The sequence below is a fragment of the Microtus pennsylvanicus genome, chromosome 4, assembly GCF_037038515.1.
Source record: "Microtus pennsylvanicus isolate mMicPen1 chromosome 4, mMicPen1.hap1, whole genome shotgun sequence".
In the NCBI taxonomy this organism is placed as follows: domain Eukaryota; kingdom Metazoa; phylum Chordata; class Mammalia; order Rodentia; family Cricetidae; genus Microtus; species Microtus pennsylvanicus.
In genome coordinates, this window is record NC_134582.1 from 5767288 (window position 1) to 5786546 (window position 19259).

The 19259-nt window shown below is 49.3% G+C and overlaps 1 protein-coding gene across 4 annotated transcripts in view; it reads right to left on the reverse strand.

Moving 5' to 3' along the window:
• Mbp (myelin basic protein) overlaps positions 1-19259 on the reverse strand; it is a 104102-nt gene that overhangs the window by 8472 nt on the left and 76371 nt on the right. For 2 of the 4 annotated variants that reach the window (XM_075968153.1, XM_075968151.1), the window contains exons 5-8: positions 16339-16407; positions 3444-3545; positions 1108-1143; positions 698-730 (exon numbers count right to left, since the gene is read on the reverse strand). In XM_075968153.1, coding sequence (XP_075824268.1) covers positions 698-730; positions 1108-1143; positions 3444-3545; positions 16339-16407 — 240 coding nt within the window. The remainder of the gene's footprint in view (positions 1-697; positions 731-1107; positions 1144-3443; positions 3546-16338; positions 16408-19259) is intronic. The other 2 variants (XM_075968154.1, XM_075968152.1) reach the window with 1 other exon arrangement.

The following is a 19259-nucleotide window of genomic DNA, read 5'->3' on the forward strand; positions in this document are numbered from 1 at the left end:
AGGATAAAAGCCGTATCTAGTATCTGCTAGCAGCTGGGGTCAATATATTTGGTTAGGATTTATCAGTAAGCATTTTAAATCGGCATAGACATCAAGTGTTGCTAATGTTTAGAAGCCAAGCCATTCAAACAATTAAAATCTTCACGGAAACTTTGCTCGTGTGTCTTAAAATCTGAAACCCCGAAGGCATCTTTCTTGGCAGTTTATTACCTCCGTGTTAGGCACTTCTAACACACAAACAAAACCCCAAATCTCCTGCACTAACAGGGAAAGGGGGTATTAGAAACTAAACAACAGGATTTAGCATCTCTTCCTTTGAATCTGCATACTGTCTTAAGGGATGGCCAGCATCTTTCTGTGTTTGGTCTGTTGGGCTCTTTCTCCCCAACACGGCCACTGGAGAAGAATTAGGGATTTTCTACAGTGTGATATAGTCCTTCTTCCCTGAGAAGGCACCCAGAACCCTGTTGGGAGGAGGTACGGGGCTGGTGGGGCTTGGATCTCAGCCTGGCAGCAATCCATGCTGAAAGGCTTCGTCCCTGCCCTGGAACAGAAAACAGCCTGTCAACTGTGGTTGGTGAGCTGGGCTGGCTAGGAAAGAGAAGGCAAGTGTTAAGGTTCTGAAAGAACTTAGAGGTCAGTGGGCTATGCAGGCTGCAGAGGAGGAGGAAGCAGAGGAAATGTGGTCATCACCTACCCAGCTAAATCTGCTGAGGGACAGGCCTCTCCCCTGTGGGGAAGAGAAAGAAACAGTGACGGTGTCGTGATGATCAGCCAGGGCAAAGTCCCGAAACCAACAGCAACACCAAATGGCACGCCTCCCCCCAGTGGGACCAGGCTCCCCTCAGTGTGCCAGATCCAGGGTTGGCAGGGCCACCTGCAGCTCCAAGACCAGAATGTGGTGGATCCTGGCTCAGTGAACAGTGCAGGGATGCACTGGCCTTGTAGAGTGGAGACTGGCCGCTGCTGCGTCCCACTGGGAGACTCTGGGAGCAAGGCTGGGGTGATTTAGGGAGCCCTGAGCCCAGTTCCATTCAGAACACAGTTTTAATTTCAGGGTAATCTTCTGTATTGGCTGGCAATGGATCAGAACATATAAGGTCTTACCTTTCCTTGGGATGGAGGTGGTGTGCGCGGTGTCACCTGGAAGACAGAGAGGTGTGGGCTGCAGTGGCTCACCCTCCTGGAGGCAGTCCCACTTTTTCGTTCTCAGAGGGTCCCACTCTTTCTCAGAAGGTCCCACTTTTTCGTTCTCAGAGGGTCCCACTCTTTCTCAGAGGGTCCCACTCTTTCTCAGAAGGTCCCACTCTTTCTCAGAGGGTCCCACTCTTTCTCAGAGGGTCCCACTCTTTCTCAGAGGGTCCCACTCTTTCTCAGAGGGTCCCAGTCTTTCTCAGAGGGTCCCACTCTTTCTCAGAGGGTCCCACTCTTTCTCAGAAGGTCCCACTCTTTCTCAGAGGGTCCCACTCTTTCTCAGAGGGTCCCACTTTTTCGTTCTCAGAGGGTCCCACTCTTTCTCAGAGGGTCCCACTCTTTCTCAGAGGGTCCCACTCTTTCTCAGAGGGTCCCACTAGTTCATGTCTACAGACACGGCTCCAGTCTATTGGGCATCAGAAGCTAACACACGCCTCTGTATTATGCTTGGGGCTGGACATGCTGCACCCACTGATATCTCCAATACTATGCCTCATTTTAAAGTGTCTCTGTGTGTGCTTGTCCATGTGCACGCAGGGGCCCATGGAGGTCATGGAGGTGGAGTTATAGGCAGTTATGAACCACCTCACATGGATTTTAGGGGTTGAACTTAGATCCTTTGCAAGAGCAGGGTGCTGGTTAGTTTTATGTCAACTTGATAGAGTCATTTATGTCTCAAGATAGAGTCACTTATGTCACAAGAAGGACTCTCAATTGAGAAAATCCCTCCGTAAGATTTGCCTGTAAGCCCATCTGTAGTGCATTTTCTTAATTAATCGTTGATGTGGGAAGGCCCAGGCTATTGTGGGTGGGGCCATCCCTGGGGAGGTGGTCCTGGTGTGCATAAGAAAGCAGGCTGAGCAAGTCAGTCAGCAGCGCTCTTTCGCGGCTTCTGCTTCAGCTTCTGCCTCCAGGTTCCTGCTCTGACTCCCTTGCATGATGGACAGTGGTACAGAGTGTAAGCGAAAGAAACCCTTTCCTCCCTATGTTGCCTTTGGCCGTGCTGTTTTATCACAGCTCTCTTAATTAGTGTGCTTCCTACCCAGGCCCTCAGCGTTAGTTTTTCATAAACTTTATTGTGGTGGTTTGGATGAGAATGAGCCCCATAGGCTCATATGTGAGTACTTCACATATATGTGAACAGTTGATGGAACTGTTTGGGAAGGATTAGTAGATGTGGCCTTGTTGGAAAAGGTGTGTCATTGGGGTGGGTCATTCCCACTTATTGCTCTATCTATCTATCTATCTATCTATCTATCTATCTATCTATCTATTATCTATCAATCGTCTATTATCTATCTATCTGCCATCTATCATCTATTATCTATCTATTATCTAGCAATCACCTATCTATTATCTATCATCTATCTATCTATCTATCTATCTATCTATCTATCTACCTATCTATCATCCATCTGTCTATCTATTTCTATCTCCCCCTCCCCACCTCTCTGTTTCACGGTTACATCTCAAGATGTGATCTCTCAGCTACCGTCCCAGCGCCTTGCCTGCCTGCCTGCCTGATGCCTGACATGACGGTCATCAACTCATTCTCTGACCTATAAGCACAGAATAAACTCCTTCTTTTATAAGTTGCCTTGGTCATAGTGTCTTATCATAACAATAAAAAGCTAACTCAGACATTTGTTTTGTGGAGGAGTTTATATTTGCACAGAAAGTGTAATGAAATCACACATTTCCCCTACACCCATAGAGCAGCCCACCCAGCTGCTTACTTTCTGCTATTTAGCATCGGCATTAATGTGACATATTATAACTGATAAACACCGGGGCATTGTTATCATCGCTATCAGTTGGATACCATCACCCTGTGTGCTGTGCATCCTATGTGTCTTATATGACATGTCACACAGAGCAGTCTTGCTGGCCTAACACACCCTGCACTTCTTTGCTCACCAGCTCACCAGTCATCCTAAGCAATGCCTATTCCCATCCTTGTCCCTTCTCAGGGCACAAAGCCTGGATTTCTACTCAGCATCAATTAGCTGTCTGGTTTCAGGAAAACCGAATTCTTATTAGAATACATAGTTTGTTTCATGCCCAATACAGCTAAGAGTGCCCTTTGGGACGTGGAATCCTTGTAACCAAGTTCCTACTGAGGATGGTGTCCCTCAGGTCGGCTGCACCCCGAGAAGGATCCCAGGAAGCCACGGGCGAGCTAAGGACTGTCTTGGATCCAGCAACCTTCCTTTGATGCTTTCCTGGTCCCCTTGTATGTGGTCACTTACAATGTTCTTGAAGAAGTGGACTACTGGGTTTTCATCTTGGGTCCGGCCGTGCTGCGACTTCTGGGGCAGGGAGCCATAGTGGGTAGTTCTTGTGTGTGAGTCCTGAAAGAGAGAAGCAAGCAACTTAGGACAACGAGGACATAACCGGGCCAGGTCCGTCCTGAGGAAGGCGGGCTTCCTCTCTGTGCTTCCCGGTGATGGGGAAGATGCTGGTGCAACCGCAGCTCGCCAGGTGGCTGCCCTGTTTCTGAAGCCATCACGGGCAGAGGTAGTCTGTTCATTAGCTTTGGAGCAAGGCATCATGGGCTAGCCTCTGCCTCAGGTCACCAGGTTCTGAGTCTGCAGGTGTGTGGCTGACACTTTCCGACCTCGAGTAAGACGGAAGTAAAAAATGCTACTTGCTGAGAGTGTCCATCTGACCCGAGCGTTCATAGTCCACAGAACCAAAAGGTTCCGGGTCAGTGGATAGAGCCAGTGAGACTCTCTAGCAAGCCCAACGGCACTGATGGAGCACAACCTCGCCCGGGAGGCGGAAGTGGCCCTGCTTTTGCCTGCTGCTGTCCTCCTGGCTGCCACTCAGTGCTCAGCCCAGTGAACATGCTCAGTGACACAGGAAGAGTCTCCACCCAGCCAGGTACCCTCGGGCAGAAGCCTGCAGAGAGACTTCGCAACACTACAGTTCCCAGAAAATAATAGTTCAGGAGGAGACGGCGCGGCACATGTTGCCCCGTCTCTCCCTCTGCGGCTCCCAGCACAATCGTGGAATCACCATTGGCCTGGAGGAACCTCACCCAGCCAGCAACAAGACTACAACGGGGGGGGGGGGGGGGGGGGAGGGATGTGTGGGGCCTGTCTGCAGAGGTCACAGCTAGGCAGTCCGGTCCCCAGCAGCATTCTGTCTCTCTGTATGTGGGTTGGGAGAGCCCTCTTGAGCTGTTTGCCACCAAAAGGCCAAGAACTGCTTCTCTGGAGCTTATGAGGGTGTGGGAGATGGGTGCGACTCCCTGGGTGATAACTAGAGTTGCCAAACGCGCAGCCTTTCTCTGTACCTGTTACGTCATGAGCCTCACTGTGAGGAACTGAACAGTGAGCACAGCTTCACCTTCTGTGTTGTGCGCCCTGAGGGCACGGACATGTGTCTACTCCACAGCCTTCATGGATAGATAGCTTCAGACAGAACACTGTAGCTAAGTGATCTTATCTGTGCGTTTCTGCTCACGGGGGCTGCTCCCTCCCGATCTCCTTGACCCTGTCCACCCGCTCCGACATCAACAGACCTTTTGACACAGTCCTTGCCCTCCCTCTCCCCTCCCTCTCTTACACAAAGACCAAAATTCACTGCTTCCAGATAACCGCGTACTGAACCTCCTCACTTTTCAAGGCCGTGCTCTGCATTCCCAGCCCACCTCCAGCTGGTACTTTCTAAATGGTCTTCCTCTCCCCTCCCGTTGTTCCCACCCTGACAGCCAGCTCACACCCCACAGAACTCTTAAGCTTCATTCCTTTTCACAACACATGTGTCCAGTCCCTGCTGTGGAGACAGGATGCCATTTGCTCTTCCGTGGCGGCTGTGAGGGGCCTGAGCTTCCCAGGCTACCCAACATCCCCTTAGAGCTATGAAAGCTGGGGTCAGGCTGTCCACAATAAAGCAGGGAGTGGACCGCGCAAGAATCATCCGCTATGGGTGACTGCTGTGTGGCTTCACAGATCTCTGATCTCTTTTAATATAGGAGCTAACCATGATCAATCTATATGCTAGGGGTCATGCATTTGGCTAGCATATACACCGAGAAGAAACAGTGACTAGGATGCTGTCTTGAGCTTTTGGATCTACACTGTTCCACAGATAATTTCAGCAGCAGTGTAATTATGTCTGCTTTGCTATATTATATCTGCAGATTTTTTGAATCAAAAGATATTTAGGCAATCATATATTATATATAATATAGAATATTATATATTCTATATAATAGTAGCAAACAGTTAAACACAAACTCAAAATTTAAATGCCAGTGACAGAAAAGAACCTGACAAAGCATTTACAGAATTTGACCTGCGCTGTATCACAGCAGTAGAATACTTTCCTACCAAGGCCCTGGGATCAGCCCCTGGCACCCTAGAGCAAAACACAATAGCGCCATATAGGGATTCATTAGTCTAGACTCTAGAAAAGAGACCAGAGAAGAGTTAAGTAGAGAGACATTTTATATTCGTGGATTGGAAAACTCAAACAGTACGGATGTCAGCTCTATCTACCTATTTAATGCAATTGCCAGTAGGATTACTGACAAACTAATCTTGACTAAAAGAATCAAAATAGCTAAACCACTGTATAAATATAGAAGCTACCCAAATCACATGGTTTTATTTTCGAGATTTATACATAGTTTATAGTAATCAAGCAATGTTTCTTAGGCAAGACATCAAAAGCTGATTCATCAAGAAAATAGGTAATAGGTAAAACCAGACCCCATGAAAGCTCAACACTGTTTACATGAAGCACTCTCAGGAGCCTGAACAGACAAACGACAGACTGGAAGAATGCACTTGCAAATCACATATGAGAAAAAGAATTAAACACAAAATCACAAAATATGCTTTTTTTTTTTAAAACACTAAACCTTCAAAACTCAGCAGTAAGAAAATAAATTGATTAAAAACTGAACAAAACACTTCAAGAAGCATTTCACCAAAGATGTGTGGAAAACAGCTGAGACGATACCAACAGCCACCAAGAACGTGTAACCAGGAGCCATGAGATGTGACGACCCACCTGTTCAGATAGCTAAGAAAAAATACTGACAGTACCAAGTGTTGACTGGTACAGGGAGCAACTGGAACTCCCATGCATTGCCATGCATTGCCATAGGAATACGAAACTAGCGTAGTCCTGGGAAAAACAACTCGGCAGTTTCTCGGAGCAAATACAGCTGCATGTTGATTGGATAGCCCTGCAATCCCACCTCAAGCTTGGAAGGATGAAAGAGAAATACTGTATTTTTGAAAGTGATGTTTAAATGAATGTACTGATCACTAATCATTTGAAGGAAAATAACTTAGATCTTCAATGAAGAACTTACACTCACCCAAAGCCCGTACATGAAGGTCTGTAGGACATTTTCATCCCTGCAAACTATAAACAACTCAAGTGTTCGTCATCAAGAGAATGAACACACTGTGGTGTGCTCATCAATGGAATGCTAGTTAGCAGTAGAACAAACAATATTTTAAACACAAAATAACACCAAGGCATCTATAAGTCATGCTGACTGACAGGATCCATTCAGAAAGATTTTGCCTGTATCATCTTTTTCCGTGTCAGCCCTGAAAAGCCTATCCTGTGGTGAGGGAGGCTAGCGCAGGGGTTAGGAGAGGAGAGAAAGGAGCTTTGATTACACAAGGAAGGGGGCGGTCTTAGGTTGATATGTCTTTGTGGTAGTAACTACACAAGTTTATCAATCTGTTAAAACATATAGAGCTCTATACAAAGCAAGTCCATTTTGCTGTATGTTAGTTTAGAAAATAAAACAAGGCCATTTAACAGGATGCTTGGAGCCATCATACTGTTCTGTGAGTTTTCCCAGCAGAACCTCCGTGCGGAGGCAGCCTGCATCTCAGCTTCCACCCTGGAGGTTTCCTTACAGGCCACTCTCAGTTAGAACGGTCTCCCCTCTACCTATGCCACTGCCTCCCGACCCAGGCAGCACCTTTTAGCTGCCCAGTATTGCCATGTTGGATTATCCTTCCTGGTTTTCCACACCTCATGCCTTCATCTAGGCTTTACTCTTTCATCAGAAAAAGACGGATCTGTGTGGGCCCCAGGGTGCTGTTGGATTATCATGACGGCACTCAGCAGCTAGAAAGAGGAAGGAGCACAGGAGCAAAATCCTCCTCCTACCACAGTCTGCAGAAAGAGCTAGTCGCAGGAGCGCCCACAGGGCCGGATGTCAGAACCCTAGAAGCCCTTGGCAGGTGCTGGGTAGACCAAGCCCTGGCTGTTGGAAAAGATCACAAAGGGTGGCGGTTCTTCAGTGATGTCGCGCCTTGGGACATACCCCAATCTAGACCTGGCTTTGTGGTGAGTGCAGCAAAAGCCAAGAGGCCACCTCAGTTGCCATAGTAGCAACATCCTGGGCTGGGGCAAGAGGCTGCATGGGCCAGAGCAGTGCTGCATCTGAGTTGTTCAAATGCGCAGGACACAGGGTTGCATTTTAGCCATTTCTGAGGAGGCTTCAGTAGCAGCTATGCATCCGCCGTCACTCGGCCCATGCAACGCTTCCTTCTTTAGCAGAATCTGTCCGAGGTAAGCCCTGGCCTTTCTCTCTCTGACCCCCAGGACCACGGCTCTACTTTCAGACTCCACAAAGATACAGATATTCTCTCCCAGTCTGTGGCTTGTCTATGCACATTGCTATCAGCGTTCACGCAAACAGCATCAAGCTTTGATGGGCTCTAATTTGCCTATTTTCTTGATGAACCAGTTTTAATGTCAGGTCTAGGAAACCCTTTTCTACCCCTGTTAAGGAGATTGTTTCCTATATTTTTGTTTAAGATTTTAGAATTTTCTGGCATCCGTAGAGATTTATGATTCAGTTTCAGGTGACTTTTGCAGAAGATGAGGGTTGAGTTGAGGTACCTTTTGCTGTTGGTGGTGTTTGGCGGGTGCGTGTCCAATTGTCCCAAGACTGCTTGTTGAAAAGATCTCCATTCTTCCATTGAGTTGTCCCTGAATCTTTGTCAAAATACAATTCATTATACGTACACCCCCCCACACATTATACGTACCCCCCCCCACGGGACCCACTCTATATTCCGTGTAGCAATATGCCAGACTTTCCAAGTGTCTGCCCAAGAGTGCTGGTGATGGGCAAGGTCAGCGACGATCTGGTGAGCTGGCATCTTTGGGAGAAAGGACTTTGGTCTCTTAGTTCATTATGGGCTATACATGCAATTGCTCTCTGGCAGGGAACTGCTTTGCTGCGTTCACGAAGGCTAAATGAGGAGCCCATACTGAACATTTTATTGTTGTTCCCCAAGACTGAAGTCTCTGTCTGTGCCCAGCCTGTCTCCGGCAGCACATCTTCCTTGTGGGTTCCCAACAGGCATTGTAACAAAGTCACCACGAGTAAGAAGGGCCACAGGGCCAAGGCCAGTGTTGGCCGGCCAATGACTCCGGGAATCTGAGTGGGTTGGGGTCTTGCCACCTAGCCCACCTGAGCACCATGGTTGTGTTTGGAGTTGAACATTTGAAACAAGTGAGGGCAAGCAAAGCTAGTCTTGTTTTTAAAACTAAAAAAATTCCATTGTATGAACAGCGGTGCTGTGCCTACTTACAAGTAGGCGATGGATAATTGGCGCCCTGCTGTGAGACAGGCAGACTTTGTGCTGCAAATGCTTTTAAATGGCGTCTTACTACACCTGTCTTCTCTTAGTCTGTTTTTTTTCTTTTTTCTTGGTATTATATCAAGAACCTCATTTTGTGTCAATTCAGCTTTGCACCATGCTAACAAGGAAACACGACAACAACCCTTTTGCGTCAAAATGACGACGAGTTGTTCTGGAGCTGTGGAAGGGACCCCCAGCCAACCAGGTCATTCATTGATCTTGGAGCTGGGTGCTTCCCCCATTAGATGGTGAAAAATGACAATTTCCCTCAGCTGGAAATGGTGCCCATAACCAGCAGGGGGCGCTCAGATACTCTCTCTGCAGAGGGCACGAAACGCGTTTTTCAGGTTTTTCCAGCTTCCTGTAGGAACCCTAAACTTGGACGGTCTATCAGGGGGTCAGTGGTCATCAGATTGGCTGGCTGCTTGTTTCCCTGAAGAGAGACTGCTCCCTGAAAACAGCATGAGAACACCCTCACTCTCAGATCACTACAGGTCACGAGTGACTCTCGGTCACGGCAGCCATTAAATAAGGAAGCGGGGCCTAGGCTTTTATGGTCAGGGGAAATAATGATCCCAATTTCTGGCCTGAGAAATGCTCCTCACCCCAACCCCTTGCCTGGAAGCACGACCTGCAGCACCCAGGATCTGGGGTTGCACTTTCTCCCTTCTCCTGTGGCCACACAGATTCGTGTAAACACCGAAGATCAATCACATTTACACAGGGCATGGCTGTGTCTCTCACGGACCTGAACCCAAACCATCACCCACACCGTTGCTCTGCTTGGTTTCGTTTGTACCGTGAAACCGAGATGCAAAGGGGTTCAAGGACCTTCCTGTTGAGGCCCCTCGGGAGCCCAGGCCCTGCAGCTAACCTGGCGGAGTGGGCCTAGAGATGCAGGAGGATCTGCTATCCACAGCAGGCACAGGAGGCTGCTGGCTTGTAGTCCAGCCAAAGGGTGAGATGTGGGAGAAGAAGAGAGTTTAACATCACGGTTTACCTAGTTGTTTCAAAGTTTGCAGATTTATATTAAGTTCTGAAGCTGTGGGCCAGAAAGAAATTGTTTATATCTGAGGGGGGAGAAACCTGAGTATTGTAGATGGATGGAGTCCATTGGGTACTGGAAATCAGTTCCTAATTAAGTTGGATTTGCAAATATGATCTCAGTTAAGGTTAATGGCAGGAGCATTTCCCATCATTATCATAGGAATGGTTTCATTTCCATGTAATTAAAATGTAGGACCCTGTTAGTTTCTGTCGGAGGAAAAACTAGTCCTCAACACCAGCAGTTAGGGACATTCTATTCTGCCCTCGGGAGACAGAATAAACCAAGTCACCTTCTGATACATGGTCTTTTCTTTCTTTTGAATTTAGTTTTAAGCCATGATCCCACACCCGCACGGGCTGGGTAAACACTCTCCTACCTGACCTCACAGAAGGCTGCAAACAGCCTCATGGTGGCGTCAGGACACCACAGTCCACAGAGCTCTCGTTAGTGCTTCCCAGAGTGAGGGAGGAACTCAATTAGCATTTAACTGTCTTTAATTGAACTCCGAGGCCGGGACCTGGGAGGCTGCTCTGTGAGGCCTGGGGGGAGCTTGTGGCTTTGAGAAAACGTTTCACCCCTGTGTAGGTGAATGTCAGCATCCGGGTTTCCTCCCATCAGCACTCCCACACTGAACCCACAGAGCCTTTCTCCGGCAGGACTCGCCTCTGCTGTCTCTCCTGCCTTAAAGCTTGTCTGCTGGAAATCTTGGGAACAGCTCTCCTCCTTAACGCTGTCTCCAGAGAAGGCCTTGGCTAGCAGTTGCTTTATATTTGGGAGTCAGTGGTAGAGCTCAACAGCCAACTTATCTGTGATCCATTTAGATGTCAGGGGCATAGATGAAATGAGGGACATGGGCAACCAACATTTTTGACAAAAGTCCCAGGGTTGTGACAGAGAAATGCTGCCTACAGCGGGGGAGGCCATCTTTCTCCTTTCTGACACCCCATACCCTGACTGCCCCAAGGCATCTCAGTACGTGTGTGTGTGTGTGTGTGTGTGTGTGTGTGTGTCCTTCTCACAACTGGCTGACCCCAGTTCTAGCCTCGTTTACATTCACAGAAGAAGCCAGAATGCCGTTTGTGGTCAAATTGCTTCTAATGTATTTCTGGAGAGAGAGTTTTCCCTTATTTCCCCCTAGCAAAATTCATGCATTTTTAAATTCTGGGGTCTGGGGGGTTATGAGTGAGTGGTTTTCCCTTTTTTGGGTCTTTGCCTGGCTCCAGAACATGTGTGTTCCACGTCACTGACGCTGTGACTAATGAAATAGAGCCCTTTCTTCACAGAAAGCAGGCGGCATCCACGTGGCTTTTCTCACTTTCTGGACAGGTGTGGACAGACTTCCTGTGTAGGTGGAAACTTTAGGATGTCTCCTGCCTTCACTGTCCTGCATTTCCCCTCAACTCACTGCGAGGCGGGGATGCTATCTGCTGTGGGGACAACTGAAGACCACCAGCGTCCATCCTTGTGTCCCTGGTGGAAGGATGATGTTTGCACACATCCCACGGTCTGGTTCCTCAGATGAAGAGTTTGACCTTCAGCCAATCCTGAAGTGAAAGCTTCTTTGATAGGGCTGTAAAGCGGGGGAGGGGCAACCACTGCAATGTTAGGGGTCACCGGCTCCCTTGTGTTGCTCCAGGACATGGAGAACAAAGATATTGTGGCCTTCTCTGGCAACTTTGCCCCTTTCTTTGGCAGTGCAAGGATTAGCAGCAGAATCTTCTGGACTTCTTACCTCCTGGGATGTGCACTTGAGATTCGGACTTGACCAGAAAGACGGACAGAAAGCCCAGTGGTCCCACACACTTCTGGGATTAATTGGGTGCTCTCTAGGCCAGGGATTTCCAGGCTTCAGCGGGGCCCAGTTCCGATGCCTGCTTCAGGACTTCTCTTGGCTAGTGGCTCCCCAGAAAAGGAGCAACGGCGGCAGGCCAAGGGCTCTGTGGGGGTAGCTGGCTTCTAGCACACCTGACTGCTCTGCCTCTCCTCGAGTAGGTCAGCAGCTTAGTGGCACCTTGCCCCAGCGTCCTTTAGTTCCTGAGGCTTCGATCCTGCTTCCTTCTAAATACGGTGGGAAGTGGAACAAGCTTTTATACTCCCATTTCTTCACTGCTTCCAGGTACCCACTGTTCTTGAGATCCCATTATATCCAAAGCACACCATTAAATACAAATACCAAACAGAAGTCACACTAGCAGTATAAGCCAAACACTGATGATATGGAGCTGTTTTCTTTGGGGACAAGGTCATGCTATGTAGCCCTGGCTGGCCTTTAACATGTGACGGCCCTCCCCTCCCCTAGTGCTAGGATTATAGGATGTGCCTGGTTTGCGGCTTTGGAACTTTGTGTCCATTTGCACAATGTGTGGGTTTGGGGAGGTTCTTTGGAAAGACAGTGAAACAAAGACAGACTTTCCAGAGAACCAAGGCTTTGAGCTCAAACCAGGCATGGGGATTGCACACACATCCCTGTGTTAGATGGCTGGACTTCAGGCAGAGAGTTGGCCTCCTGTCCTGGCCAACAGTTGCTCGCTCCAAAGACAGACTGAGGACCCACTCCCATGTGCAACCACAAAACCCATCCATATCTACCCAGAGCCATGCGTGGGGCAATGAGGAGGGAGTCAGATTCATCGAACAGCAAGGCAGACTCCCAGTGCGTGGGGAATCCCTCTGTGTGGGGATCTGCAGGCTATACTTCCTGGGGTAGAGGATGATCTAAGGAGCCTGGTGCCTGCTGAGGCTCTGCCTCCACCTTAGGAGGATTGAGACCCCTCACCTGATGTGAACCTTTCCTGAAGAGAGAAGACCAGTGGGCTGGGAGTCTTCAGACAATATCTGTAGTGTGTTCCAATTAAATCACACTCTCAATTTAACAGCCGAGGAAACCACACTCAAGAGCAGAAACACAGTGCCCGAAGGCTGTAGCAGCTCAGGGTGGATGGAGTCCCTGGAGCCTGCAGGTCTAGCATGCCCTCTGAGGTGACCTTGAGTCCTTTGGAACGGAGTATATAGAGGGGAGACTGCCCATGGCATTACCAGGAAGTCTGCTCTGAGCACACAGATCTTTCTCACTTGTTCAGCACCAAGTCCTCTCTAGACAGATAACGGGCCTCTCTCCGGTCACAGCCGCTTCCCAAGTGAGCAAGCCTAGCTCTGATAAGACTGTAGCCCAGGTACGTTCCTCTGCAGACTGGCTGGTAGAACGAGACCTAACCCTCGGGTCTTTGATTCTTGCTTTATGACCAAAGATTGCAGAATCCCAGAGCTGGTGGGTCGGATGCAGTGCGGGCCTTTTGGGAAACCTGGGCTATGCATGGTGATGGCTGGATGGTGCCCTGCCAGGCTGGCAAGGAGAGGCTAGAAAGCCTTCCAAATGAAGCCGAGACAAAGCACCTGGTGGTGTGGACAGTGGAGGTGGCCCTTTCTGTCCACCGTTCCCCCGGGGTTCTGTGGAGAGTGGAGAAGGCCCTTTCTGTCCATCATTCCACCAGGGTTCTTGCCAAGCCCCACACACTGGCAATGAGAGGCGGTCCTCATGGATAGGGTCTCCTTAGCTCCTGCCTCGTTTTGTTCATTGTGTTCTCCGTTAGTAGAACATACTACTGCCTGCTCCCAGGCCATGCCAGGCCATGCCAACCATCCACAAGGCAGGAACGGAGGAAGGGAGAGGAAGGCTGCCCAGATGGGGTATGCGAGACCTGTCTATGCATTTCTGGGGGGCTGTTTGTCCCTTTGAGGTCCACATCCTTCCCCACTTTGGAATTTTTTGCTTTTCCTCACTCTGGAATTTTTTGCTTTTCTCAAACCCTCTCCTATTTATCTTTTTCCGCTCCTTCCCACTTGTCCCCCAAGCTCCAAAGAACAAGCATGGCCCCAAGAAAACGCCTGAGTCTCTTGGAACTGAAGAATGCCTAGCGGGGAGTCTGGCACTTGAGGAGGCCATAGCGGTGCTGGGACCAACTGGGTGTGACAGAACGTGGGTTTGCGTTACAGGGCCTGCAGGTGTGTTAGGAGAGCAAGGGGTGGAGATAGGAGAGGAACACATAATATAGTGGCATGTGTGTGTACCTGTCTCTCCACTGACACAAACAGAGGTGCCTTCTTAGCAGAATACGTGGGATGTGTCCTGGCTACAAAGCTAGGAAGAAGCGTTCACAGCTACTAGCAGTGCTCACCCATGTCCTCTGAGCTTTCGACTTGCAAGAGAGAAGAATTAGCAGCTCCCGATGCCTTAAGTTGCTGCCCAGCCTGCAGCCTCCACCTAGCGCCTTTATCTCCTTAGCAAGCTTGTTTCAAGTCACAGAATCCTGAATGACAAGAGTCAAGAGTCTTTCTGAAACCTTGGGTGGGGCCAGGCCTGGCTGGGCTTTCCCTGTGGCTGAGGCTAATCCATACCTGTGACTCATCACCACCTCTCTTAACATAACGAAGACAACCTCAGTGCTGGAGGACGACATCACCCACCATCACCACGTGAGAGAGTAGACAATCCTTAGGAAAGTCCCGTGGGCTCACAACCGAGAGATAAAATCCCAGGCTGTTAGACAGACACTGGCCTCTGTGCTTACCTGCCGTGGGGACAGACCCAGAACTATGACTGTGCTTTCCCTGGTGTATCAGGGAGGCCAGGGTAACTTCGCGCACGGGTCCTGGAACAGTTCCCTGTTGCCTGGTAGAATACACCAAGGTCTTGCCTCTAGATTTATCTTACATCTGTTTTCCCTCACAGTAGACATGGAAATATGATATATAGCACCTAATAACTCGCGTCTGCCTTACTTTGGCCCTAATGTGTGTTCAAGCCAGTCTCCAAACTCTGTTTGAATGAAAATGGGAACCCACAGATAACAGGTGCAAAGAACCTCACACTGGGAACCTGTAACATGTTTTAGCATCATATTGCCATAACACACGTCCACAAGAGACTGGACTCTGTGACCATGCAAGAATGTCATTCACAGCTGGCTTGCAGTTTGACCAGCCTTTAAAATATATACACAGAGGTTTAAAATATATACAGCTGGGATGGAAAGAGCAGGAGGGGCTGGCTTCTCCCTGCTGAGTAATTGTTCAAGGAGAAAAAGCCAATATTCTCTTGATAGTTCCCAGCTGGGGAAACCCTGGGGTTCTGGTTAGAATCTCCACTCCACTCAGGGTCTGCTTCCTAGAGCGGCATCTCAAGTCTAGGGGAGGACAGGTAGACAGTGTCAGCATTGTTCACGATGAACAAGGTATCCTACGGCTCGGTTCAGTCATCCAGCCCTGGGTACCAGGTGCCTCTCTCGCCTTTGGATGAGGTGCCTGGCATTGTCAGAGGATTCACATCTGACACACAGGCTGCAGGCTAAGTTCTGAAACGGCAGGGCCAGGCAGGTGCCGGGCAGGTGCTGTCTGTTGCCTGAGACCTTTGCCCTGTGTAGGCATGTCAAGTGGATGCTGGCCCCAGCAGAACCATAAAGATGAACTCTGGAGGGACAGTGGGCCCTCATAAACTACTTGGGGGAAGAGTCGAGACAGCTCTCAAATCTAGGCAGAGCTGAAACCGAGCAGGACTCGGCCACACCAGCGTGGTCATCCACAGTGAGCCCCCTCTCTGGCTTACGTTTAATACGTCACTGACCCCTTGGCATCCTCTCTCCTGATAGGTGCTCGATGGAGTAGAGAGAGAGAGAGAGAATGTTCTAGAGGTTAGGGCTCTGGGACGTTGTTTCCAAACCTTTCACCTTCTGTCTTTGACAAAGGCAGGTGACAAGGTCCAGATGGTGTGTGCGTCTATGTGAAACAGTCACTGATAGACACACAATGTGTGTGGTGACGCTGAGCTTGCATGAGGAGCAGTCCCAACCGTGGCTGACTGAAGGATCCCCCTCTTGTTGCTACCTTCCCCAGCTGTATGTGAGTGTCCATACTGGGAAATGAGGGCGGATCTCAGTCACGCTCTCTGTGACATACTCAGAGGGACAGATATCAGGGGGCTGGACTTAAGAAGGACACTCACTGTTTGAGTTTAACTCAGCTGATATTTGGGGAGTGCTTGATATCTGATAGAAGCTTGCTTTCCAAGTAGTTAGGGAACACAGGCAGGCAATGACCTGGTCCAGGCTGGTCCTTCTAGGCCAGTGCTCTTGGTGACTCTTCAGCCTGTGTGGCATTACAGAAGGCCACATCACAGGTCCACAGCTTGTTCCCATGGCCTTCTCCATTATGACCTGATAGCTGTACCGTGTCCTGGTTGGTTCTTTGAGATTTTTGCACCAGAGACTCAAAGACAGACTCTCTACCTCCTACATGTTTTTGTTGTTGTTACTGTTTTGAATTTTTTCCTTGTTGTATCCCTTCAGGGTCTCACAGATGCCCTGAAGGCCTCTTGGACCCCAGGGACACAGTAAGATCCTGACTCTTTCAAAGAGCATTTTCACACACAGGTGACCCTTGGCTGAAGGGACGGTGACCACAGCTTACCTTGTACATGTTGCACAGCACAGGACGGCTGTGGGCCAGAGGGCTCCGGCTCTGCTTTAGCCAGGGTACCTGCCGAGGAGGACAGAGTGGGCTGGGTGAGTCCAGTGTGGGCACTGCCTGCAGAGCCCCGCGGTCCTCCGACAATCTCTAGGACCTGTGCAGCTGACCTCCTGCAGGCAAAGGAACGTTTGCTTGTCTGATGTGGTGAAAGGTTTTGGATCTACCGTTGAATTGCAAGGGAATGGCCCCATTTTGCACTGAGTTTTATTTGCAGGCCTTTATTCTCTAGGGGCAAATGCAGTAGTTTGTGCTGGATTTCCTAGTAGGACTCAGACTGAATGGCATTCTCTAACTTTTTCAAGGCTTCTCCAGAGTTCCAGATGACTTCAGGACCTGCAGTGTTCGGGGTCATGCTTGCAGTCACATGGAGTGACACTCTCTGCCTTCCTTCTTTGTTGGTGAAGCTCAGGGACACCACTCTTTCCCTGGCACGAGTCATGTTACTCTCAACTCTACTGCTATAAGTCTTGTGGCATGGGATTTATTCCTGATTCAGAGTATCCTAATTTAGAGTGTTAGTTATGAGAGAGTATGTTGACCTCAAGGAAGCCCAAGTGAGCCTCAAAGAACGGAATTAGAGGGCCCAAGTAAATGTCCCGCCAGAGGCATCTCTGTCCTTTTGACTGTACATGGTAAAATAACCAGGAGGGAGGGGATGAAAGAGGGATGATGGGAAGTGAGAGAAATGAAGGGGGGGGGGGAGAGGAAGGGAAGGGGAGAATGGGGAGGGCTGCTTAGAGTGGTCAGTCAAGAGAGAACGTCCATCCAGTAGGTTCCAGATTCTTGCTCTGGGGCAGGTGAATGATCTTGTCAGTGATGGGCAGGAGCGGAGCCTTGTGCCAGAAGGCGACTGTAGTGTCTGACTCGCTAGTTCCGCTAGGACCACTGAAAATCAACACACCAGGGTTCCAAGAGGAGCATCTGCGGTGGGCTGTGCTCAGTGGCATGTCTCATGAACAAGAGCCCTCACCCATACAAGAGGGGCCACTTCTATGCTAGCAAGAGTTTTGGTGACTTAAATCCTCTCCATCAGGAGCTGAAGAATGAGGAACTCCAGTATTAACGCTGGAGTGAACCTTCTAGGAGAAGCCTGTGTGGGCTTCTGTTCAAGAAAACTTGTCTGTCCCCAGAGTGACCTCTCAACTGAGAAAGGGAGGGTGTCTGAGCAAACCCAGGCCACACACATGGACAGAAGGAGATAGAGAAGCCCATTAGGGTCCTCTTTGTAGAACAGGACAGCTTTCCCAATGAAAGCCACTGTGAGCTCCCCGCATCCCTGAAGGTCTGACATCTATACACAAAGTGGGCAGATGGCTCTAGGCAAACCATAGCTCTGAGAAAGTGTGACCTGCTGATGCTTACAGAAGTGTAATCTGTACCCTGACATCACTGCTCCCAAACAGGGTTAGACAAAGGATAACAAGCCCTCTCCTTGCTGTGCAGATTCACAAGGGTTCGAGCTTCGAGTCAGAGTAGGTGCGGGCTGACAAGAAAACGTCTTCAATTGACTAACTGGGAAGCAAGTACTTCTAAGCCTAAGGTGTCCCTGCAGCTTGGAAGGAGTGGGGTGTGTGTGTGTGTGCATGTGCGCGTGCGTGAAGAACGCCCCATAGAAACAATCACATGTAGGGGCTTCCCCAGGACACTTCATTTTCTCTGAGCTGCTGCTCTCTGCTTTTCCTGTTCCTAAACAAACAACTTCAAGATAAAATACGAAGCCATGGTTTGATGGGATCATCCAACAACTCTTAGATACTGAGCCAGGATCTTGGTGTCACCATGACTTTCACCATCAGCTCAAAGAGGGATTATTTTCCGTACAATGATCTAGTTCTTCAGATGCCAGGCTGCACTCTCCCCCAACCAGTCAGAACTGCTCACCACCGTCTGGCTAATCCTTTTTTTTTTTTAACTGAATGAAATACCAACGATTGGGAAATCATCCCTTAAAGTAGACGTGGGTAGAAGGAGGTGAGAGTCGGGATCAGGGTCCCTGGGGAGGAAGTCACACAGGTCACCTTCTAAGTTGCTTATTGTTTTTGCTTTTATCTCTCATCTATCCTGGCGGCAGGTTTATCCAGCATTACTCTCTAGAGGAGCCTGGCCCTACCTCTGGGTTCAACTGCAAGAGTCCTTTGGCTTTGAATCTCCCTGGGGAGCCCAGCAGGGCCGTCCTGGTGTGTTCACTCAGTGTGATGGCTAACACTGATTGCCAACCTCACAGGAGCTAGACTCACCAGGAAACAGGCCACAGGGTTCAGGAGAGATTATCTTGATTGATAAGAAGACCCGCCCTCACGTACTGTGCATTGGGCTGGGATTCTGGACTGAATAAAAAGAACTCCAGTTGAGCAGCAGCCTCCATCTCCCTGACTCCTGTCTGGGGATACAGTGTCACCAGCTGCCTGCATCCAGCTCCCGCCGCTAGGGTGCGCCAAATGTGAGCTGGAATAAGCCTGCCCTTCCACATGTTGCTTTGTGGGGGATTTTACAGCAAAGAGGAAAGTTAGATCCTCAGTAATGGTGGGCTTTCCTGGGTTGGCCCCTTTGTGCCCTCACATCCCTTCCATCCTCAGGACACCCCGTTAAGTGCTGCAGGCAGTGACAGTGACTACGGGAAGGGAAAGAGTTAGCTACCACACCGCCACGGCGAGAGTACCAGGGACTGTGCCGTTATCGGAGGTGACAGAGTTTGAGTGCCCAGACTTACCTGTGGGCGTTTCTCAAGGCCGTGGAGATGCCAGTCACACAAAGCCATTAACAAAATAAAAATACAACTTAAAAAGTCCATATGCAATTAGTACACCATCTTTGGTCTGTTAAGATGTTTAATGAGAGCATACAGAGGCAGAGATGTACAT